Source organism: Rana temporaria, chromosome 3 (assembly GCF_905171775.1).
Source record: "Rana temporaria chromosome 3, aRanTem1.1, whole genome shotgun sequence".
NCBI lineage: Eukaryota > Metazoa > Chordata > Amphibia > Anura > Ranidae > Rana > Rana temporaria.
The window spans coordinates 448,311,606-448,336,890 of NC_053491.1; the positions used below are offsets into that span (position 1 = coordinate 448,311,606).

Here is a 25,285-nt window from a genome sequence, read left to right on the forward strand (position 1 = left end):
GGGCTAAAACCTATTTAAAATCAGGGATGCACCGATATATATCAGCCTTTGAAAATTATCGACCAGCGACTTCCATGCAAAAAAATTAATGTTGGGCGGCCCCGTGTGTACTGCAGCTGATCTGTTCGGGAATGATCCAAAAAGGTCTAACATAAGAGTGTTAAAGTGGATGTAAACCCAAAATCTTTTTTTTTTTTTTTTTTTTGTCACAATGTAGAGAATATATAGGTGGATTCAAGTAGAGCGCCTTAACTTTGCGGCGGCGTAGTGTTTACACTACGCCGTTGTAAGTTAGCGAGGCAAGTACATGATTCACAAAGTACTTGCTTGCTAAGTTACGGCGGCGTAGCGTAAATCAGGCGGGCGTAAGTGCGCCTAATTCAAATTCGGCTGAGGGGGCGTGTTTTATGTTAATGGGGGTTGACCTGACGTGATTGATGTATTTTACAAACAAGGCATGCGCCGTCTGTGTACATATCCCAGTGTGCATTGCGGCAAAGTACGCCGCACGGTCCTATTGGTTTAGACGTGGACGTAAATTACGTAAATCCCTATTCACGGACGACTTACGCAAACGACGTAAAATTTTCAAATTTCGATGCGGGAACGACGGCAATACTTAACATTACTATTCCAGCTATTTGATGGAATAACTTTAGGCCTGAAAGTGCGTTACGTAAACGGCGTATCTTTACTGCGTCGGGCAAGCGTACGTTCGTGAATCGGCGTATCTACTCATTTACATATTCTAGGCCGACCGCAATGGAAGCGCCACCTAGCGGTCAGCCTAAAAAGCACACTTTAGCATACGACGGTGTAAGACACTTACGCCGCTCGTATCTGAGCCTAATTTAAGCGTATCTGGTTACCAGAATACGCTTAAATTAGCGTTGGCGCAGATTCAGACTTAGGCTGGCGTATCTACTGATACGCCAGCCTAAGTCTTTCTGAATCCACCTAAAGATTTCCTATCATCTGCGACCAGTCTTGCCACACAGAGTTAATCCAGCTCTGAGCAATCCTCTTTTTATTGTTCAGTGAAAATTAACAGACTTGCAGAGAAAAACCTGTCTAAATAAAAAGTCCTTTTAACTGTCTTTTTTTTTCGATCACACAATTCCCACCGTATAATCCGAACGTGTGTATGAGGCTTAAAGGGGTTGTAAAGGTACAATTTTTTCCCCCTAAATAGCTTCCTTTACCTCAGTGAAGTCCTCCTTCACTTACCCCATCCTTCCATTTTGCTGTTAAATGTCCTTATTTCTTCTGAGAAATCCTCACTTCCTGTTCTTCTGTCTGTAACTCCACACAGTAATGCAAGGCTTTCTCCCTGGTGTGGAGAGTCGTGCTCGCCCCCTCCCTTGGGCTACAGGAGAGTCAGGGCGCTCTCTATGTTGCAGATAGAGAAAGGAGCTGTGTGCTAGTTGGCTTCCTGACTCTCCTGTAGTCCAAGGGAGGGGGCGAGCACAACACTCCACACCAGGGAGAAAGTCTTGCATTATTGTGTGGAGTTACAGACAGAAGAAAAGGAAGTGAGGATTTCTCAGAAGAAATAAGGACATTTAAAAGCAAAATGGAAGGATGAGGTAAGTGAAGGAGGACTGCACTGAGGTAAAGGAAGCTATTTAGGGGGGGGGGGGGAATTGTACCTTTACAACCCCTTTAAGAAATACCCCAAAACAGCAGTTCCCAACCTTTTGGCACCAAGAACCACTTTCACGGAAGAAATTTTTTGACAAGGACTGGGTGGGAGGGATGGGTGTTAGCACTTCAATCATCCCGACACCATGGTTAATATGGTGCCTGGATGATTGAAACACGTTGGGCTAGATCAGTGTTTCTCAATTCCAGTCCTCAGGCCCCCCCCAACAGGTCAGGTTTTCAGGATTTCCCTCAGATGAAAAGGCTGTGGTGATTACTAAGGCAGTGAAACTGATCAAATCACCTGTGCAAAATAATGGAAATCCTGAAAACCTGACCTGTTGGGGGGGCCTGAGGACTGGAATTGAGAAACACTGGGCTAGATTCAGATAGCCCGCCGTAAGTTTGTGCGGGCGTAGCGTATCTCAGATACGCCGCCGTAACTTAGTGAGGCTGGGGCTGGATTCACAAAGAACCTGCACCCTAAGTTACGGCGGCGCAGCGTAAATCTGCCGGCGTAAGCGCGCCGAATTCAAATTGTGAAGAGGTGGGCGTGTTTTATGTAAATAAAACATGACCCCACGTAAATGACGTCTCTAACGAACGGCGCAAGCGCCGTCCGTGAACGTATCTCAGTGCGCATGCTCCTAATCACGTCGCAAATAGTTAATGCTTTCGACGTGAACGTAATTTACGCAAAGCCCTATTCGCGAATGACTTACGCAAACGACGCAAAATTCGACGCTGTCCCGACGTCCATACTTAACATTGGATACTCCTCATAGCAGGAGTAACCTTACGCCGGAAAAAGCCTTACGTAAAAAAATTTGCCGGGCGCACGTACGTTTCTGAATCGGCGTATCTAGCTCATTTGCATATTCTACGCCGAAATCAACAGAAGCGCCACCTAGCGGCCAGCGTAAATATGCACCCTAAGATACGACGGCGTAAGAGACTTACGTCAGTCGTATCTTAGCAAAATTCCGGCGTATCTTGCCTTCTGAATACAGAAAAAAAGATACGCCGGAGCATCCTAGAAGTTACGCGGCGTATCAACAGATACGCCGACGTAACTTCTTACTGAATCTAGCCCATTATTTCTACTATTACATTGTAGTATATACTAAAATACATCACCTCACCACAGCCACTACATGCAGCTTGTCACTTTGTAAGGGTTTTTGTGCAGTGAAAAAAACTTACAAATACTAAAGCCTCTCCCCAGTGCTACGACCTTGCAAGGAATCCGGCCGGAGTAGCAAACCAGCACATATACAGTTGGTTACAGGGTTCCGCTCCTATGAGATTTGAGAAATCGGGCATACAGTGACACAAGCAATGATGCTCTGGTCTCTGCTTGCCCACCTCCTTCAGTGCGGCCTGGCTTCAAGCAAGGCACTGGTCCACAGGCCAGGGGTTGGGGACACCTGCCCTAAAAGGAACTTCTCGTGCCTTGACCCTCAAAGCTGTATACGTGCAGCGCGAGATCATTTGTAAACCTTACTGCCGCCCTCTTGGTGACTATCCACAGTGGACTGTTGGGCTCAAAACATCTATTTGGCAGCCACAATTTGTGAATTTCTGCACAGCTGTAACAGATAAGTTCAGATTTTGGTGTCGGTTAGTGAAAAGTCTTAACACGAAATGGCTCTTACCAAACGCAGCTTGCTGTGCCCCTGGAAATGCCACCAGTACAGGTGATAGGAGTAGAAGGAGAAGTCATCGTCCAGGACATCACTGGTGTATGACAACACAAAGCGGCCACACTTGGAGAAACCCAGGAAGATGTGTCTGCAGGGACAGAAAACACATACAAGTCAATGGAAGAACAGAGAATGTATGGAGGGGCTGGTGCCGCGCAGAGGAGGAATTACAGAAAATGGAGCTGCCAGCTGCAGTAGGAATATGAAGGCAGCAAGTGTGTTCTAGCACAAAAGACCAGGGCCACTTTTTGCAATTCGGCACTGCTTCGCTTTAACTGACAATTGCGCGGTCGTGCGACGTGGCTCCCAAACAAAATTGATGACCTTTTTTCAAACAAACAGTTTCTTTTGGTGGCATTTGATCACCTCTACGTTTTTTTTTTTGCGCTATAAACAAAAATAGAGCGACAATTTTGAAACTTTTTGCAATAAATATCCCCCAAAAAGATATAAAAACATGTTTTTCCTCAGTTTAGGCCGATACGTATGCTACATATTTTTGGTAAAAAAAAAAAAAATCACAATAAGCGTTTGGTTTGCGCAAAAGTTAGCGTCTACAAAATAGGGGATCGTTTTTTAGCATTTTTATTAATTATTTTTTTTAATAGTAATCGCGGCGATCTGGATTTTTATCGTGACGACATTGTGGCGGACACATTTTTGGGACCATTGTTATTTTTACAGCGATCAGTGCTATAAAAATGCACTGGTTACTGTGAAAATGACACTGGCAGTGAAGGGGTTGATTTTATTTTTTTCCCCTCCAGCGTTTTGTAGCTTCAGGCTTCAAGCTACAGGCGTGAATGGGGCCTAAATGCGCGAGTCGTGCTATACTTTCTGAATGGTCCCGCAGTCTTCCGAAACCTGTGACATGTCCCAGAAGGCAGCAGGGACTGGGAGGAGCGAACTGCCACACAGATCGCCGCAGTGATCTGACCGGAAGTAGGAGCGGGTACCTGTCAAAACAAGGTACCTGTTCCCCCTAAAAAGTGACAAATGTGGGATGCAAACAAGCAAACCTCCCCTTTTGGGTAAAGTTCAGCATTAAAGGGTTCTGACCAGTCAGACATGATATAACAAAGTAAAGCAGCCTGAATCAGGTGTAGAGCCGGACCCATCAATGAAAACAGAGCTTCCAACTGCATGTTGGGTGCTGGAAGACAGATGCATCTTAACCATTAGAGCAAGCACAGTACCAAGGTGAGACCCAGCCAGGTTCAGTGGGAATACATCACTTCTGAACAAAATCCTCACAAGGGATACACTGCTAACAAGCACCTTTGGGGAAGCAAGCAACTTATCAGCACAAGCCCAATCTCTATAAAGAAAAAAATATATATAAAAAAAATATATATAAAAAAAAGCAGGTGCAATGTGGAGTCTTTGAAGACTTAGGAGTTGTAGGCCTCATTCACACGAGGCAGATCCATTTAGCGGAGTCCGCCAGCTCAGCAGGGATCGCTCCGTTGATCTATGCTGGCGGATGACAGGTCCAGCTCCGCTCACTGAGCAGGGAGGGACCTGTCAGAGTACCGCTGATTCCTATGAAGAGATCGAACGAAAACAGCATGTCCATCTCATCCGATCCGCCAAGACAGATGGCGAACGTATCACTATACATCTGATTTTAGCATGTCGGTTGGCAGATGGGTGTCAGCGGACACATCTCAACTGAAATCCGTCTCTCCATAGGAGTCAATGAATGGCCCGCTCGGCTCTGCCTGAAAAATGAACAGGCGAATCTGAGCGGCTTGCTGTGTGAAAGGAGCCTTAAATGATCTGAGACTAGAAACAGTTAGCTAGATTCAGAAAGAGTTAAGCCGGCGTATCAGTAGATACGCCATCGTAACTCTGAATCTAAGCCGTCGTACACACGGACGGACTGTCCGCTGAAATCGGTCCGCCAGACCGTTTTCAGCGGACATGTCCGCCCGAAGATTTCTGTCTGATGGTTGTACACACCATCAGACAGAAATCCGCGCGTACACGATACGCGGTGACGTGGCCGCACCGTCGCGGCCCTGGAAGGTCAATGCTTCCACGCATGCGTCAAATCACTTTGACGCATGCGAGGGATGGCGGCCAAGCGGACATGTACGGTGAGTCTGTACAGACGACCGAACATGTCCGACGGACAGGCTTCCAGCGGACACGTTTCTTCGCATGCTAAGAAACATTTGTCAGCTGCAAAACGGTCAGCTGGACAAATGTCCGCTGGAAACCTGTCCGGTCGGCCGTACACACGACCGAACACGTCTGCTGAAACTGGTCCGCGTCATCGATTGTGTGTTCCCTGATATAGGGACGCACAATCAATGACGTCAGACCTACAGCCACACACCCCTACAGTTGTAAACACACTTGAGGTCACACATAACACCTTCAGCGCCCCCTGTGGTTAACTCCCAAACTGCAACTGTCATTTTCACAATAAACAATGCATTTTTTGCTGTGAAAATGACAGTGGTCCCAAAAATGTGTCAAAATTGTCCGAAGTGTCCGCCATAATGTCGCAGTCACGGAAAAATAAATAAATAAATAAATAAATAGCTGATCGCCGCCATTAGTAGTAAAAAAATAAAAATAAAAATGCAATAAAACTATCCCCTATTTTGTAAACACTATAAATTTTGCGCAAACCAATCGATAAACGCTTATTGCGATTTTTTTTACCAAAAATAGGTAGAAGAATACGTATCGGCCTAAACTGAGAAAAAAAAAAATTTATATATGTTTTTGGGGGATATTTATTATAGCAAAAAGTAAAAAATATTGCATTTTTTTCAAAATTGTCGCTCTATTTTTATTTATAGCGCAAAAAATAAAAACCGCAGATGTGATCAAATACCACCAAAAGAAAGCTCTATTTGTGGGGAAAAAAAAAAAAAGCATCGGGAGCATTTGCACGAGTACAAGTACTCGCGCAAATGCTCAGTATCGGTAAAACCCATATATATATATATATATATACACACACACACACACACACACACACACACACACACACATACACATACATACATACATACACATATACCGTATTTATCGGCGTATACCGCACACTTTTTTGCCCTGAAAAAAAAGGCAAAATCGTGGGTGCGCGGTATACGCCGATACCCAGTTTCCCGCGCCGAGTTTTGAATACTGCTCCGACATATACCGAGCGCAGTACACTCGGGTATAGTCGGGCAGTCTCGGCTCCTTCCGCGCTCACGTCCAGAAGGACACCGGACCCGACGAGGCCGCCGCGCAAGACACCAAAACTGTAAGTACAAAAAAAAAAAACTTTTTTTCCACAGGATTGGGGGCAACTTTAGGGGTGTGCGGTATACGCGGGAGCGCGTTATACCGGGATAAATACGAATATATATATATATATATATATATATATATATATATATATATATATATATATATATATATATATATATATATATATATATATATAAAAAATCTTGGACCCAATGCAACTCTTTATATGAGATACTTGTCTGATGTCCCTGGAAGCTGGAAATCCCTTGGACACCCCTACTCCAGTGATCTCTGCTAGCTTCCAGGTCCCTCACCAAGATCTGCTGCATTGAGAACACAGGAGGTCGGCTGGGCACCAAAGAATGCTTTGGATTTTCTGAATGAATGCAAAGCGTCCTCTGATTGGACAGGATGGGGGCAGCGCACAGCCCCGCCCCTCTACATCATACAATCAGAAAACACTAAGGAAGGAGATTTACTAAAACTGGAGAGTGCACAATCTGGTGCAGCTCTACATAGAAACCAATCCGCTTCCAGGTTTTATTGTTGAAGCTTAATTGAACAAGCTGATTGGCTACCTTGCACAACTGCCTCAGATTCTGTGTGCACCAGTTTTAGTAAATCTCCCTTTTTGTATTTTTTTAGAAAATGCAAAGCATTCTCCGAATGGTGCCCATGTCATGTCAGATCTCTGCAGAGAGACCACCGCTTCCGCACAGAGAGCAAGGATCCATCTCTGCAGCCGATGGCAGTTGACCGTTTCCTAAGAAAAACAAACTGGAATTCTTTGAACACTTTTTGTTTGGATGCCCCTGGAATGTAATAAAGGTGAGGGATGAGTTGGTGTGTAAACCAAGCGGCACCCTCCCGGGCGGTGTGTGGTAAGGATGCCATATTTACCCTTTTTGTAGGATCTCCTCATCCACAATATTGCGCAGAGACACACAGAGGCGGGGTGGAAGCTTCCGGAACAGACGAGGGGAGAGCTGACCTGTGATCTGAGGAAGAGAGAAACCTTTCCTTATTCCGGGATCACATACAGGAAATAAAATACCAACATTTATAGGAGCAAGGAGGGGGAGGGTCTTCTACTACAGGAGGCGGGAGAGAGACCAGGAGAGTCCATGGATCTGATACCCACACACTGAGGGGTCACAGACATTCCCCCCCCCCCCACCCAGATTGTATGGACATTTCCCACCACCCCCCCTCCCCCCCACCCAGAGTGTATGGACATTTCCCACCACCCCCCCTCCCAGAGTGTATGGACATTTCCCACCACCCCCCCCCCCCAGAGTGTATGGACATTTCCCCCCCCACCCAGAGTGTATGGACATTTCCCACCCCACCCCTCCCCCCCAGAGTGTATGGACATTTCCCACCACCCCCCCCCACCCAGAGTGTATGGACATTTCCCCCCCCCCACCCAGAGTGTATGGACATTTCCCACCCCACCCCTCCCCCCCAGAGTGTATGGACATTTCCCAACACCCCCCCCCCCACCCAGAGTGTATGGACATTCCCCCCCCCCACCCAGAGTGTATGGACATTTCCCACCCCACCCCTCCCCCCCAGAGTGTATGGACATTTCCCCCCACCCCCCCCCCCACCCAGAGTGTATGGACATTTCCCAACACCCCCCCCCCCCCACCCAGAGTGTATGGACATTTCCCCCTCCCTCCCCCCCACCCAGAGTGTATGGACATTTCCCCCTCCCTCCCCCCCACCCAGAGTGTATGGACATTTCCCCCTCCCTCCCCCCCACCCAGAGTGTATGGACATTTCCCCCTCCCTCCCCCCCACCCAGAGTGTATGGACATTTCCCCCTCCCTCCCCCCCACCCAGAGTGTATGGACATTTCCCCCTCCCTCCCCCCCACCCAGAGTGTATGGACATTTCCCACCACCCCCCCACCCAGAGTGTATGGACATTTCCCACCCCACCCCTCCAGAGTGTATGGACATTTCCCCCCACCCCCCCCCCCCCAGAGTGTATGGACATTTCCCCCCACCCCCCCCCCCCCCAGAGTGTATGGACATTTCCCCCTCCCTCCCCCCCCCCAGAGTGTATGGACATTTCCCCCTCCCTCCCCCCCACCCAGAGTGTATGGACATTTCCCCCCCCCCCCCCCCACCCAGAGTGTATGGACATTTCCCCCCCCCCCCCCCCCCCCCAGAGTGTATGGACATTTCCCCCCCCTCCCCCCAGAGTGTATGGACATTCCCCCCCCCCAGTGTGTATGGATGTCCCCCCCCCAGTGTGTACAGACGTCGTCTCCCCCCCCCAGTGTGTACGGACAGACGTTCCCCCCCCCCCCCCCAGTGTGTACAGACGTCGTCTCCCCCCCCAGTGTGTACGGACGTTCCCCCCCCCCCAGTGTGTACGGACGGACGTCCCCCCCCCCGTGTGTACAGACGCCCTCCCCCCCCCCCCAGTGTGTACGGACGTTTCCCCCCCCAGTGTGTACAGACGTCGTCTCCCCCCCACAGTGTGTACGGACGGACGTTCCCCCCCCCCCAGTGTGTACAGACGTCGTCTCCCCCCCCACAGTGTGTACGGACGGACGTTCCCCCCCCCCCAGTGTGTACGGACGGACGTCCCCCCCCCGTGTGTACAGACGTCGTCTCCCCCCCCCCCAGTGTGTACGGACGGACGTTCCCCCCCCAGTGTGTACAGACGTCGTCTCCCCCCCACAGTGTGTACGGACGGACGTTCCCCCCCCCCAGTGTGTACAGACGTCGTCTCCCCCCCACAGTGTGTACGGACGGACGTTCCCCCCCCCCAGTGTGTACAGACGTCGTCTCCCCCCCCCAGTGTGTACAGACGTCGTCTCCCCCCCACAGTGTGTACAGACGTCGTCTCCCCCCCACAGTGTGTACAGACGGACATCCCCCCCCCAGTGTGTACAGACGTCGTCTCCCCCCCCCAGTGTGTACAGACGTCGTCTCCCCCCCCCAGTGTGTACAGACTTCCCCCCCCTCACAGAGTGTACGGACGTTCCTCCACTGATCACCGGACCCTCCTCACACCCAATCTTCTGTATTACTTGTATGACATTACACACTGACTGGGGGAGGAGCCCAGGAAATACACGCCTTACATTTCCCAATCCTATAAAATGGTTACATTGTATTCCTTCTTACATCACATTTATATTTCCTGCACTGTCAGCTCCACCCACCGTGTTTCCCCGGAAATAAGCCTGGGTCTTATATTATTTTTGGCAACAAAAGACACAGTAGGGCTTATTTTCGGGGTAGGTCTTACCATGTGATGTATGGTCTTCCCTCCCCCTCTCCCTCTCCCTGTCAGGAATCCCCAGTGTGATCCGAGTTATAATGCTTGTACAATCCTAGAATCCACTCTATTACACTATTATATATTGTACAATGTGTGCGTTTCTGTAATATAAACGTGCCAAATACCTTCGTTATAGCGCCGCTCTGCGCTCCTTGTACCCCCCCCCCCCCCCCCGGAGCTCTCTTCCCCACAATTATATTACAGAAACACACACATTGTACATTATATACTGCTGTAATAAAGTGGATTATAAGATTTTACAAGCATTTTAAACTAGGGCTTATTTCCAGGGTAGGTCTTATATTACATCCCTCCTGGAAAGGAAGGCTAGGTCTTATTATCGGGGGGAACACGGTAGTGGCCATAATGCCGTATGTTCCTATTACATGTTGGTCCCTCCTCCTCTCCTTATTGCACTACACTCCCTCTCATCCTTATTATGCTCCGACCCCTCCCCTTATTACACTACGCTCCTCCCTCTCTGTATTACATTCCATTTATTACACTCAACCCCTCATCTCTCCTTATTGCACTCCAGTCCCCCTCTTACTACGCTCCATCCCTCCCCCTCTCCTTATTACACTCTAACTCCAGTCCTTTATGCTCTGGCCCCTCTACTTATTACGCTCTATCCTCTCCCCTTATTACAATCCAGCCCCTCCCCTTCTTTGTACACCAGCCCATCCCACTTATTACAAACTGCTCCCTCCCCTTTATTAGGCTAAAGCCCATCCCCCTTCCTTATTACACCCGCCCCTTTATTACATTCCAGTCCTTCCCCCTCTCCTTATTGCACTCCAGCCCTCCCCCTTCCTTATTACTCCCTGCCCCCTTCCCACCCCCCTTCCCCAACCCTTTTTTTTTTTACACTGCAGTCCCTCCCCCTCTCCTTATTGCACTCCAGCCCATCCCCCTTTCTTATTACGCTCCAGCCCATCCCCCTTCTCCATATCATGCTTCAGCCCATCCCCCTTCCCTTTGTTACGCTTCAGCCCATCCCCCTTCTCCTTATTACGCTTCAGCCCATCCCCCTTCTCCTTATTACGCTTCAGCCCATCCCCCTTCTCCTTATTACGCTTCAGCCCATCCCCCTTCTCCTTATTACGCTTCAGCCCATCCCCCTTCTCCTTATTACGCTTCAGCCCACCCCCCCCCTTCTCCTTATTACGCTTCAGCCCATCCCCCTTCTTCTTATTACGCTTCAGCCCATCCCCCTTCTTCTTATTACGCTTCAGCCCATCCCCCTTCTTCTTATTACGCTTCAGCCCATCCCCCTTCTTCTTATTACGCTTCAGCCCATCCCCCTTATTACGCTTCAGCCCATCCCCCTTCCCTTTATTACACTCCAGCCCACCCCCTTCCCTTTATTACACTCCAGCCCACCCCCTTCCCTTTATTACACTCCAGCCCATCCCCCTTCCCTTTATTACACTCCAGCCCATCCCCCTTCCCTTTATTACACTCCAGCCCATCCCCCTTCCCTTTATTACACTCCAGCCCATCCCCCTTCCCTTTATTACACTCCAGCCCATCCCCCTTCCCTTTATTACACTCCAGCCCATCCCCCTTCCCTTTATTACACTCCAGCCCATCCCCCTTCTCCTTATTACACTCCAGCCCATCCCCCTTCCCTTTATTACACTCCAGCCCATCCCCCTTCCCTTTATTACACTCCAGCCCATCCCCCTTCCTACACTCCAGCCCATCCCCCTTGCCCTTATTACACTCCAGCCCACCCCCCTTCCCCTTATTACACTCCAGCCCATCCCCCTTCCCCTTATTACACTCCAGCCCATCCCCCTTCCCCTTATTACACTCCAGCCCCCTCTCTCTTTATTACTCTCCCCCTCCCCCCGGTTTATTATTGTCCCTGTCCCCACCTCCGCTCTCTATAATCCTGCCCCCTCAGTAATAACACCTCCCAGCCCCCCTCAGCCTTCCTTTTCACCCCCGGACCCACCCCTCCCGGTACCTTCACCCGGTCCAGCTGTCGTATCACGTGGTCCCGGGGTCCCCATTTCCGGCTCGCGCCCCGGTCCGATTTCGAGCTCGGCGCCATTTCCCCGCCGGTGCCTTCGCTTCCGGCAACCAATCCCGCCCTCCTTTCCTGTGACGTCGCGTCCCGGTGCTCCCCGCGCGCTGATTGGCGGGAGGAGAACTTGAAGTTCCCGCGATGTGATTGAAGCCGAGTTTTGTCCTGCAGGAGAATCTGACCAATCAGCGCGCCAGGGGGAGGGGCGGGACCACCAGGCCCCATGGTAACACTGCAGACGCCTGGGCTGAGCTCATGAGCGCTCAGCGCTGCTCAGTACTGCATAGCTGGGTGCAGTGTGATGGCTTCATTGTGTCCTCACATACGGGGATATGGAGGGACAAGGAGATTCACCTTCATTGTGTCCTCACCTCATACAGTGATATGGGGGGACAAGGAGACTCACATTCATTGTGTCCTCACCTCATACAGTGATATGGGGGGACAAGGAACCTCACCTTCATTGTGTCCTCACCTCATACAGTGATATGGGGGGACAAGGAACCTCACCTTCATTGTGTCCTCACCTCATACAGTGATATGGAAGGACAAGGAGCCTCACCTTCATTGTGTCCTCACCTCATACAGTGATATGGAGGGACAAGGAGCCTCACCTTCATTGTGTCCTCACCTCATACAGTGATATGGGGGGACAAGAAGACTCACCTTCCTTGTGTCCTCACCTCATACAGTGATATGGGGGGACAAGGAACCTCACCTTCATTGTGTCCTCACCTCATACAGTGATATGGAAGGACAAGGAGCCTCACCTTCATTGTGTCCTCACCTCATACAGTGATATGGAAGGACAAGGAACCTCACCTTCATTGTGTCCTCACCTCATACAGTGATATGAAGGGACATCACCGCTCACCTTCATTGTGTCCTCACCTCATACAGTGATATGGAGGGACAAGGAGACTCACCTTCATTGTGTCCTCACCTCATACAGTGATATGGGGGGACCAGGAGCCTCACCTTTATTGTGTCCTCACCTCATACAGTGATATGGAGGGACAAGGAGCCTCACCTTTATTGTGTCCTCACCTCATACAGTGATATGGAGGGACAAGGAGCCTCACCTTCATTGTGTCCTCACCTCATACAGTGATATGGGGGGACCAGGAGCCTCACCTTCATTGTGTCCTCACCTCATACAGTGATATGGGGGGACAAGGAGACTCACCTTCATTGTGTCCTCACCTCATACAGTGATATGGGGGGACAAGGAGACTCACCTTCATTGTGTCCTCACCTCATACAGTGATATGGGGGGACAAGGAGACTCACCTTCATTGTGTCCTCACCTCATACAGTGATATGGGGGGACAAGGAACCTCACCTTCATTGTGTCCTCACCTCATACAGTGATATGGGGGGACAAGGAACCTCACCTTCATTGTGTCCTCACCTCATACAGTGATATGGAAGGACAAGGAACCTCACCTTCATTGTGTCCTCACCTCATACAGTGATATGAAGGGACATCACCGCTCACCTTCATTGTGTCCTCACCTCATACAGTGATATGAAGGGACATCACCGCTCACCTTCATTGTGTCCTCACCTCATACAGTGATATGGAGGGACAAGGAGATTCACCTTCATTGTGTCCTCACCTCATACAGTGATATGGGGGGACAAGGAGACTCACATTCATTGTGTCCTCACCTCATACAGTGATATGGGGGGACAAGGAACCTCACCTTCATTGTGTCCTCACCTCATACAGTGATATGGAAGGACAAGGAGCCTCACCTTCATTGTGTCCTCACCTCATACAGTGATATGGAAGGACAAGGAACCTCACCTTCATTGTGTCCTCACCTCATACAGTGATATGAAGGGACATCACCGCTCACCTTCATTGTGTCCTCACCTCATACAGTGATATGGGGGGACAAGGAGACTCACCTTCATTGTGTCCTCACCTCATACAGTGATATGGGGGGACAAGGAACCTCACCTTCATTGTGTCCTCACCTCATACAGTGATATGGAAGGACAAGGAGCCTCACCTTCATTGTGTCCTCACCTCATACAGTGATATGGAAGGACAAGGAACCTCACCTTCATTGTGTCCTCACCTCATACAGTGATATGAAGGGACATCACCGCTCACCTTCATTGTGTCCTCACCTCATACAGTGATATGGAGGGACAAGGAGACTCACCTTCATTGTGTCCTCACCTCATACAGTGATATGGGGGGACCAGGAGCCTCACCTTTATTGTGTCCTCACCTCATACAGTGATATGGAGGGACAAGGAGCCTCACCTTTATTGTGTCCTCACCTCATACAGTGATATGGAGGGACAAGGAGCCTCACCTTCATTGTGTCCTCACCTCATACAGTGATATGGGGGGACCAGGAGCCTCACCTTCATTGTGTCCTCACCTCATACAGTGATATGGGGGGACAAGGAGACTCACCTTCATTGTGTCCTCACCTCATACAGTGATATGGGGGGACAAGGAGACTCACCTTCATTGTGTCCTCACCTCATACAGTGATATGGGGGGACAAGGAGACTCACCTTCATTGTGTCCTCACCTCATACAGTGATATGGGGGGACAAGGAACCTCACCTTCATTGTGTTCTCACCTCATACAGTGATATGGAAGGACAAGGAACCTCACCTTCATTGTGTCCTCACCTCATACAGTGATATGAAGGGACATCACCGCTCACCTTCATTGTGTCCTCACCTCATACAGTGATATGGAGGGACAAGGAGACTCACCTTCATTGTGTCCTCACCTCATACAGTGATATGGGGGGACCAGGAGCCTCACCTTCATTGTGTCCTCACCTCATACAGTGATATGGGGGGACAAGGAGACTCACCTTCATTGTGTCCTCACCTCATACAGTGATATGGGGGGACAAGGAGACTCACCTTCATTGTGTCCTCACCTCATACAGTGATATGGGGGGACAAGGAGACTCACCTTCATTGTGTCCTCACCTCATACAGTGATATGGGGGGACCAGGAGCCTCACCTTCATTGTGTCCTCACCTCATACAGTGATATGGGGGGACAAGGAGACTCACCTTCATTGTGTCCTCACCTCATACAGTGATATGGGGGGACAAGGAGACTCACCTTCATTGTGTCCTCACCTCATACAGTGATATGGGGGGACAAGGAGACTCACCTTCATTGTGTCCTCACCTCATACAGTGATATGGGGGGACAAGGAGACTCACAATTCACCTTCATTGTGTCCTCACCTCATACAGTGATATGGGGGGACAAGGAGACTCACCTTCATTGTGTCCTCACCTCATACAGTGATATGGGGGGACAAGGAGCCTCACCTTCATTGTGTCCTCACCTCATACAGTGATATGGGGGGACAAGGAGCCTCACCTTCATTGTGTCCTCACCTCATACAGTGATATGAAGGGACATCACCGCTCACCTTCATTGTGTCCTCACCTCATACAGTGATATGGAGGGACAAGGAGACTCACCTTCATTGTGTCCTCACCTCATACAGTGATATGGGGGGACCAGGAGCCTCACCTTCATTGTGTCCTCACCTCATACAGTGATATGGGGGGACAAGGAGACTCACCTTCATTGTGTCCTCACCTCATACAGTGATATGGGGGGACAAGGAGACTCACAATTCACCTTCATTGTGTCCTCACCTCATACAGTGATATGGGGGGACAAGGAGACTCACCTTCATTGTGTCCTCACCTCATACAGTGATATGGGGGGACCAGGAGCCTCACCTTCATTGTGTCCTCACCTCATACAGTGATATGGAGGGACAAGGAGCCTCACCTTCATTGTGTCCTCACCTCATACAGTGATATGGAGGGACAAGGAGCCTCACCTTCATTGTGTCCTCACCTCATACAGTGATATGGAGGGACAAGGAGCCTCACCTTCATTGTGTCCTCACCTCATACAGTGATATGGGGCGACAAGGAGCCTCACCTTCATTGTGTCCTCACCTCATACAGTGATATGGGGGAAAAGGAGACTCACCATTCACCTTCATTGTGTCCTCACCTCATACAGTGATATGAAGGGACATCACCACTCACCTTCATTGTGTCCTCACTGTATGGGGGAAAAGGAGACTCACCTTCATTGTGTCCTCACCTCATACAGTGATATGGGGGGACAAGGAGCCTCACCTTCATTGTGTCCTCACCTCATACAGTGATATGGGGGGACAAGGAGCCTCACCATTCACCTTCATTGTGTCCTCACCTCATACAGTGATATGAAGGGACATCACCACTCACCTTTATTGTGTCCTCACCTCATACAGTGATATGGGGGGACAAGGAGCCTCGCCACTTTTCTTCACTGTGTCCTCACTTAATACAGTGATATGAAGGGACATCACCACTCACCTTCCATGTGTCCTCACCTCATACAGTGATATGGAGGGACAAGGAGCCTTACCACTCACCTTCATTGTGTCCTCACCTCATACAGGGATATGGGGGGACAAGGGACATCACCACTCGCCTTCATTGTGTCCTCACCTCATACAGGGATATGGGGGAAGAGGAGACTCACCTTCATTGTGTCCTCACTCACCTCATACAGTGATATGGAGGGACAAGGGACATCGCCACTCACCTTCATTGTGCCCTCACTTCATACAGTGATATGGAGGGACATCACAACTCACCTTCATTGTGCCCTCACCTCATACAGTGATATGGAGGACAAGGGGCATCACCACTCACCTTCATTGTGTCCTCACCTCATACAGTGATATGGGGGGACAAGGGACGACATCACGACTCACCTTCATTGTGTCCTCACCTCATTCAGGGATATGGGGGGACAAGGAGCCTCACCTTCATTGTGTCCTCACCTCATACAGTGATATGGGGGGACAAGGTACATCACCACCCACCTTAATTTTGTCCTCACCTCATACAGTGATATGGGGGGACAAGGAGCCTCACCACTAACCTTCATTGTGTCCTCACCTCATACAGTGATATGGAGGGGACAAAGGGCCTCACCTTCATTATGTCCTCATACAGTGATATGGGGGGACAAGGCTGCCCAAACCAAACAATAATAACTCCCATTACTGTGTCAGTGGATAATAACACCCAGTATTGGTGTCGGTGGATGCGATAATAATCCCATTCATTGGTGTCAGTGGATATAATAATAACCGCCTCCAACACTGTTTTCAGTGGACACAATTATAACCCCCAGCATTGCTGTCAGTGGACACGACAATAATACCCAGCATTGGTGACAGTGGATGAGGTAATAGCAGGAACATTGCTGTCAGTGGATGTGATAGTAAACCCAAACATTGCATCAGTGGAGGCAATGACCTCAAACGTTGGCGTCAGTGCATGCAATAATAACCCTGTGCATTGCTGTCAGTGGATGTGATAGTAAATCCAAATATTGCATCAGTGGAGGCAATGACCTCAAACATTGGCGTCAACGCATGCAATAATAACCCTGTGCATTGGTGTCAGTGGATGCAGTTATAACCCCAAACATTAAAGAGAAATAAACCTTCCTGTATAATTTGTACCTATAGGTAAGCCTATAATATGACTTACCTATAGGTACTGTAAATATCTCCTAAACATGCACCGTTTAGGAGATATTTACTGTATACTGTGCTGATTCCATCATCGGCGCACGCGTTCTAAAGGAACAGCCGCCTGTCCCGTTTCTTCAGAAGCATGTGCCGTGACCAACAGCTCCCACGTGCATGCGCCGGAGTGACATCACACGGCTCCGGCCAGTTACACATCCGGAGTACATGGCCCCCGAAAGGAAGACGGAAGCAGCCTCCAGCGGTGACGACGCGGGCTTCGTTTGCAGGTAAGTGATGCATACTAACACATTATGCCTTTATTTGCAGGGAAGAAAAAAAAAACAGTTATGCCGCATACACACGGTCGGAATGTCCGACAACAAATGTTGGATGTGAGCTTGTTGTCCGAAAATCTGACCGTGTGTATGCTCCATCGGACATTTGCTATCGGAATTTCCGACAACAAATATTTGAGAGCTGGTTCTCAATTTTTCCGACAACAAAAGTTCTTGTTGGAAATTTCCGATCGTCTGTAGCCAATTTCCGACGCACAAAAATCCTACGCATGCTCGGAATCAATTCAACGCATGCTCGGAATCATTTTTCCCGGCTTGTCATAGTGTTGTACGTCACGGCGTTCTTGACTTTCGGAATTTCAGACAACATTTGCGTGACTGTGTGTATGCAACACAAGTTTGAGCCGACATTCCGTCTGAAAAAAAATCCACGGTTTTGTTGTCGGAATGTCCGATCGTGTGTACGCGGCATACGAGTTTATTTCCTCTTTAACATCAGCAGATGCAGTAATAACCTTCTGCATTGGTACCAGCGGACACAATAATAACCCCCAACACTGGTATCAGTGGACACAATAATAACCCCCAGCACTGGTATCAGTGGACACAATAATAACCCCCAGCACTGGTATCAGTGGACACAATAATAACCCCCAGCACTGGTATCAGTGGACACAATAATAACCCCCAGCACTGGTATCAGTGGACACAATAATAACCCCCAGCACTGGTATCAGTGGACACAATAATAACCCCTAGCACTGGTGTCAGTGGATGCGATAATAGCCCCCATTGGTGGTCTCATACAGTGAAATGTAATTCCCAGCCCCGCATTTTACCCCCCCATCCCCAACCACAGAGTGTGTTTAAGCTCCTGCCACCCTGTTGTCTAACTAGTGCCCAGTAACTCGCCAGCCGTATGCAGAGGGCTGGCGGGCTACGTGTTGGGCACCAGGGATGTAGAGGAAACCAGTTATCATGATAATATAATTCAGGCTGCTACTGCCTTCTGAAAATGTTGGGTGGCTTATTGGTATGCTGATCCTCTGCTTTGTATCAATTGGATCATAGGATCCTATGACTAAGTGGCGTCGATCAGCCACGCAACGCGTCAGAAAGGAGGAGAGCCATCAGTGACGTCATCTCCACTCGCGGCCGAGAGCGGAGACCTGCTGAGATTTGAATCACACTGCTGGTATCATCTGTATGCTGATTGCAGTCATTTTAAATGTAAGTGCTATATTATTTTTATTAAAAACGTGTTTACCTACTACACTATGGGGATTCTACTGTGCTTTCATTGAGTGCCATTCTGGGAGCGATCTGGGAGATCTGCGGCCGGGTGATTGGAGCAACGGGGCTGACCTGGAGACACAGATCTGCAGTTGAATCTGCTGGGCTTTGACTTCATTACTGGCTCATAATAGCTTTGTTTAAGGTGAGAGGCTAGCATTACCATATATTGGAGCATGGTCTGCACAACTACACTAAGTGATCGTGCGGTGGATTGCAGCATCATTTTTCAAGCACTATTGCACTTTGGGGAATATCCAATCAAGCATTTTATTACCGGACTTTGTTTTGGAGCACTGTGCACTTTGAAAATTTTATTGAAGCACTGCTATTTTTGAACACTTTTATTTACATATTTTTACAGCACAAGTTTGTGCACATAAATAGGTAGATTCAGAAAGAGTTAGGCCGGCTTATTTACAGATAAGCCGACCTAACTCTGAATCTGCACCTACCTATGTTTAAGTGTATTCTCTAACAGAGATACGCTTAAACATATCTAAGATAGGACGGCTTGCGCCGTCCTATCATAGATTGCAATTTTTCTGATGGCCGCTAGATGGCGCTTCCATTGCGGCCGGCGTAGATTATGTAAATGAAGGGATACGCCGATTCACGAACGTACGCCAGGCCGACGCAGTACTTTTACGCCGTTTACGTAAGAGATAGGCCGCGTAAAGTTAGTGCTAGGCTCTAGTGGAATAGTAATGTTAAGTATGGCCGCCGTTTCCACTGCGAAATTCGAAATTTTTACGTTGTTTGCGTAAGTCGTCCGCGAATCGGGATTTACGTTGTTTACGCCCACATCGAAATCAATAGGCCCGTACGGCGTACTTAGCCGCAATGCACACTGGGAAATGTAGTCGCCCGGCGCATGCGCAGTGACAAAAAACGTCAAAAACGTGAGGTCAAGCCTCATTACCATGAAACACGCCCCCCCCCAACCCATTTGAATTAGGCGCCCTTAGGCCCGCTCGTTTTAGGCTACGCCGCCGTAAATTAGCAGGTAAGTATATTGAGAATCATTACTAGCCTAGCTAATTTACAGAGGTGTAGCCTAAACAGGCTACGCTACGCCGCCGTAACTTTCAGCCATTGTACCTGAATCTACCTAATAGACTTTTTTGCATATATTATTTATTGGTACTATTTATTGATTATTTATTTTGGATTTTATCCTTTCACTATTTATTATATATATATTTTTGCAATGGACTTTCTGCACCCATTAAGGTTTTTTTTTCACTTTATTTATTTTTCACTATTATTGTGATAATTTCTTGATGACCGAAAAATAATTTTTAGTTAATCATATACTTTGGATTTCATTATCTTCACGTTATCCATCCCTCTCATCATGGTTGTTGATGTATGGTGGGATATAAGGAACTAGGAATGGAACACATTTAAATTGGATACATTGGTCAGGCATTTACCTTTTATGTGCGTTTATTTGTATTGACTATTTATTATTGATATATTGGCAAGAGCCACTACACCCCTTCTTTTTCATATGTTCTTCGGTGTGTGAGCACCTTTTAGGCTCTGTTCACACCTAGGCGTATATACGCCTGAAGCGCGACACCGCAGCAGCCCCTAAGACGCTGTAGGGATGATTTTACATTGTCCTCTATAGAGATGGTTCACATCTCCACGCCATACGCCGTACGCCTGAAAACAAGTCCCGGACCTTTTTTTCAGGCGGCTTTCGGCGTTCGGCATAGGAGATGTGGACCTGGGGGTAAGCTGCATTCACAATCGCGGCGTTTTGTTGCTGCAAATCGCGGTACAAAACGCCGCAATTTGTCGCCGCAATTCGCGGGACAAAACGCAGCGATTAGGTACGCCAAGGTGTGAATGCAGCCTTAGTAGTGGCTGCTGCTTTTAATTTGAATTTAATTGATTTTATATTTTAATCCTATTATTTTAATATTCAGCTTTTAGTGCCCTTGGTTAGAGTGGTTTTGCGCATTAGTTCCCCCCTTATACAATGCATTTTTAATGCATTTTTTGCTGTGAAAATGACAATGGTCCCAAAAATGTGTCAAAATTGTCCGAAGTGTCCGCCATAATGTCGCAGTCACGAAGAAAAAAAATCGCTGATTGCCGCCATTAGTAGTAAAAAAATTATTTTTTTATAAAAATGCAATAAAACTATCCCCTATTTTGTAAACGCTATAAATTTTGCGCAAACCAATCGATAAACGCTTATTGTGATTTTTTTTTTACCAAAAGTATGTAGGAGAATACGTATCGGCTTAAACTGAGGAAATTTTTTTTTTTATATATTTTTGGGGGATATTTATTATAGCAAAAAGTAAAAAATATTGCATATTTTTTCAAAATTGTCGCTCTATTTTTGTTTATAGCGCAAAAAATAAAAACCGCAGAGGTGATCAAATACCACCAAAAGAAAGCTCTATTTGTGGGAAAAAAAGGAAGCCAATTTTGTTTGGGAGCCACGTCGCACGACCGCGCAATTGTCAGTTAAAGTGTCCCCGTTGCCGAATTGCAAAAACTGGCCAGGTCCTTTAGCTGCCTAAAGGTGCGGGTCTTAAGTGGTTAAGACGTTAGCACTACTTCCAATGCAATGGCTGCATTGGTTTTCTATTGTTAGGCTTTTTTCCTTTATTTTCACCTGGTGATCCACTTAATTTTTTCAACTTCCTCTAACTGTCCAACAAAAGTGGCAGTTAGAGGGTTGAGACAAACCATTGACCAACAAACCAAACCACTGATGGAGGAACTTATAATGGACAGTTTTTATTATTTAAATAATTATTTTATCCCAAAAAGGAACAAAAAAAAACTGTTGCTGTGATAACTTAAAGCGGAACTAAACTAAACTAAAATCGTCTCAACGGTTTTAAAAAAAAAACAGTTACACGTTTGCTTGTTTTCTCAACTAAACTGTCAAACCATCAAATATCTGGCGTTAGAACTGATCACATGTGCAGGACCATGGCAATGGCAGAGGCTAAGATGGCAGCTTCCTTGGCTGAAAAGAATAGGATGGTTTAGTTCCTTTTTTTTGGGCCAGTTCACACCACATGCAGTCCTGTGCGTTTTTTTTTTTTCTGCTTCAAAAGTGCATAGTCAGTAGGTTATATGGTTTCCCAGGGCTGCCATCAGGGGGTACAGGCAGTACATCTGTAAGGGGCCCGGAGGTCCCCAGAGCCCTGGATGGCAACCCCCCATTTTTAAAAAAAAAATGTAAAAAAAAAAATATATATATATATATATATATTTTTTTATACATTTTCTTTATTTCTTTTTATTAAAGGGCCCAGAGGTCCCCAGGAGCCCTGATGGGTACCCCCCATTTAAAAAAAATATAAAAAATATATATATATATATATATATATATATATATATATAATGTATTTTTTTTTTTTAATGTAAGGGAAACCCCCCCTTTTTTTTTATTCGTCAGCACCCAAAGCCCCCCGACCTCAATTTGTGGTGGCAGCACCCCCCCCCCCCCACTTCTCAATTGTGGCACAACCCCCCCCCCCCGCTTCTGAATTAACGCATAATTCCTGATGGCAGCCCTGTGTATTCCAGTGTATTTCTGCTCCAGAAAAAAAAAAAGTAGCCATGAGTACCTGCTGCCTGTGAGTTATCATAATGCTGATGATGTTAACCAGTTGCTGATCGCCCGATAGCAGATTTACTGCTACAGGGCGGTCGCGCTGCGCAGGATCCTGTATATACGTGATCCTGCATTTCTGGGTATAGGGGCCAATCAGCGGGTACTCAATGTCCACCGGTACCCACCGATCGTTATGTACATAGGCAGAAGGGTGGTCTGCCAATGTAAACAAGGTAGATCACCGTTCTGTCAGTATGGAAGACATTGATCCTGTGTTCCTGCAAAGCAGGGACAGTGATCTATGTATTCCCTTAGTAAAAGCACCTCCTCCATAGTAAGGGCCCTTTCACACTGGTGCGTTTTTGCCGCGGTAAAAATAGCGCTATTAAAACGCTCCCCATGCCCCTCTCCATTGAAATGAATTAAAAACGCGGTAAAATCGCGGTGTTTTACCGCGATTTTAACGCTCCGTTTTTACCGCGTTTTTACATCGGTTTTTAATTCATTTCAATGGAGGGGGCATGGGGAGCGTTTTAATAGCGCTATTTTTACCGCGAAAACGCGGCAAAAATGCACCAGTGTGAAAGGGCCCTAAGAAAACACTTGTTAGGCACACATTTAACCCTTTGATTTCCATGGATGTTATCCCCTTCCCAGCCTGTGTCATTAGAACAGTGACAGTGCATATTTTTAGCACTGATCATTGTATTAGTGTCACTGGTTCCCTCAAAGTGTCACGTAGTGTCCGATTTGTTCGCCTCAATATCGCAGTCCAGTTATGAGTCGCTGATTGCCCCCATTACTAGTAAAAAAAAAACAATGTCCCGGGATTTCATTTTAAAAATCTAGTCACCTTAAAGGGGTTGTAAAGGTACAATTTTATTTCCTAAATACCTTTCTTTACCTTAGTGCAGTCCTCCTTCACTTACCTCATCCTTCCATTTTGCTTTCAAATGTCCTAATTTCTTCTGAGAAATCCTCACTTCCTGTTCTTCTGTCTGTAACTCCACACAGTAATGCGAGGCTTTCTCCCTGGTGTGGAGTGTCATGCTCGCCGCCTCCCTTGGACTACAGGAGAGTCAGGATGCTCTCTACGTTGCAGATAGAGAAAGGAGTTGACTCTCCTGTAGTCCAAGGGAGGGGGCGAGCATGATACTCCACACCAGGGAGAAAGCCTCGCATTACTGTGTGGAGTTACAGACAGAACAGGAAGTGAGGATTTCTCAGAAGAAATAAGGACATTTAAAAGCAAAATGGAAGGATGAGGTAAGTGAAGGAGGACTGCACTAAGGTAAAGGAAGCCATTTAGGAAAAAAATTGTACCTTTAAAAAAAGTGCTTGTGCTTTTGATGCGTTTCTGCTGGTTTCTCCTGCGAGACAATAGACACCTCCCCAAAAAAACGCAAAAAAACGCATTAACAATACATCAAAAACACGTGTGAAAAAACATCAACCACAACCTGCATAGGTGTGAACCAGGAATTATAACCACAATCTACTGCCTGCAATTTATTACCTGCTGTTTCAGACGCTGTTGGGCTGGGTTGGGCTAGCAGGGCTGTACCGAGCTGGCAGGGTGGTGCACGCCATAGAAATAGGCAGGTAAAAATGCCATGCGATAATGAAGTAAACGTCTAACATCATAACCAAATCCATCATAGAGGGATACTTCATAAAGTTAAAGTAGAACTATAGGCAAAACTTTCCCCTTTTGGATAGAATAAGGGAGGGTTATAAGCCGTCAGTTTATTTTTTGCCATCTGTGTCCCATGGGGGGAGATTTCCCTTCACTTCCTGTCCCATAGCCAAAACAGGAAGTGAGAAGTAATTCCTGCAAATGAAGGGAATTCCTTAGTCACCCCCAGGTCACCACAACTACCACATTGGAAGATTTCCCCTCTATTACTTTTCTGGGGACAACCCAAAATTTACTTTCAATTATCATGATAGACAGGGAAATTAGAGAGGGGGAATCTCCTTAACGGGGGCCACAGACAGCAATAAAAACTGACAGGGGTTCTAATCCCTCTCCACTCTATTCAAAACTAAAAAAAAAAAAACATTTTTGACATTAGTTATACTTTAACCACCTCACATACATCTTTTAAAATTCCACAGTAATTTGCTGTGAGCAATTTCATTACTGCAGAAGAGACTAGCCTGCCTGCTCTCAGCATTCCCCAGCATGTAAACTGAACTGCACTGCACATCTCAGCTTAAAGCAGCGGCCCCATCCCCTGTGTGCCGGGGTGACTAGTTCCTGCGCATGCAGAGGAGTGATGTCATCCTGCACCAGCCAATGAAGATGGTGGAAAACCAGTACACAGCCGGCGTCAGCAAGGGACAAGGACCATTAAAGCCCAATTCCAGGCAAAACTTGTGTTTTTTATGGAGTGTGTAGGAGTGAGTGATAGCAGAGATTCCCCCCTCCCTTCCAGTCTTGGTGATAGCAGAGATTCCCCCCTCCCTTCCAGTCTTGGTGATAGCAGAGATTCCCCCCTCCCTTCCAGTCTTGGTGATAGCAGAGATTCCCCCCTCCCTTCCAGTCTTGGTGATAGCAGAGATTCCCCCCTCCCTTCCAGTCTTGGTGATAGCAGAGATTCTCCCCTCCCTTCCAGAGATT

The 25,285-nt window shown here is 47.5% G+C and overlaps 1 protein-coding gene across 2 annotated transcripts in view; it reads right to left on the reverse strand.

Moving 5' to 3' along the window:
* DCAF15 (DDB1 and CUL4 associated factor 15) overlaps positions 1 to 12,025 on the reverse strand; it is a 24,721-nt gene extending 12,696 nt beyond the window's left edge. The window contains exons 1-3 of one of the 2 annotated variants that reach the window (XM_040346599.1): positions 11,869 to 12,025; positions 7,497 to 7,594; positions 3,297 to 3,432 (exon numbers count right to left, since the gene is read on the reverse strand). In XM_040346599.1, coding sequence (XP_040202533.1) covers positions 3,297 to 3,432; positions 7,497 to 7,594; positions 11,869 to 11,955 — 321 coding nt within the window. In that variant the 5' untranslated portion in view covers positions 11,956 to 12,025. The remainder of the gene's footprint in view (positions 1 to 3,296; positions 3,433 to 7,496; positions 7,595 to 11,868) is intronic. The other variant, XM_040346598.1, reaches the window with a different exon arrangement.
* Positions 12,026 to 25,285: the final 13,260 nt, after the last annotated feature.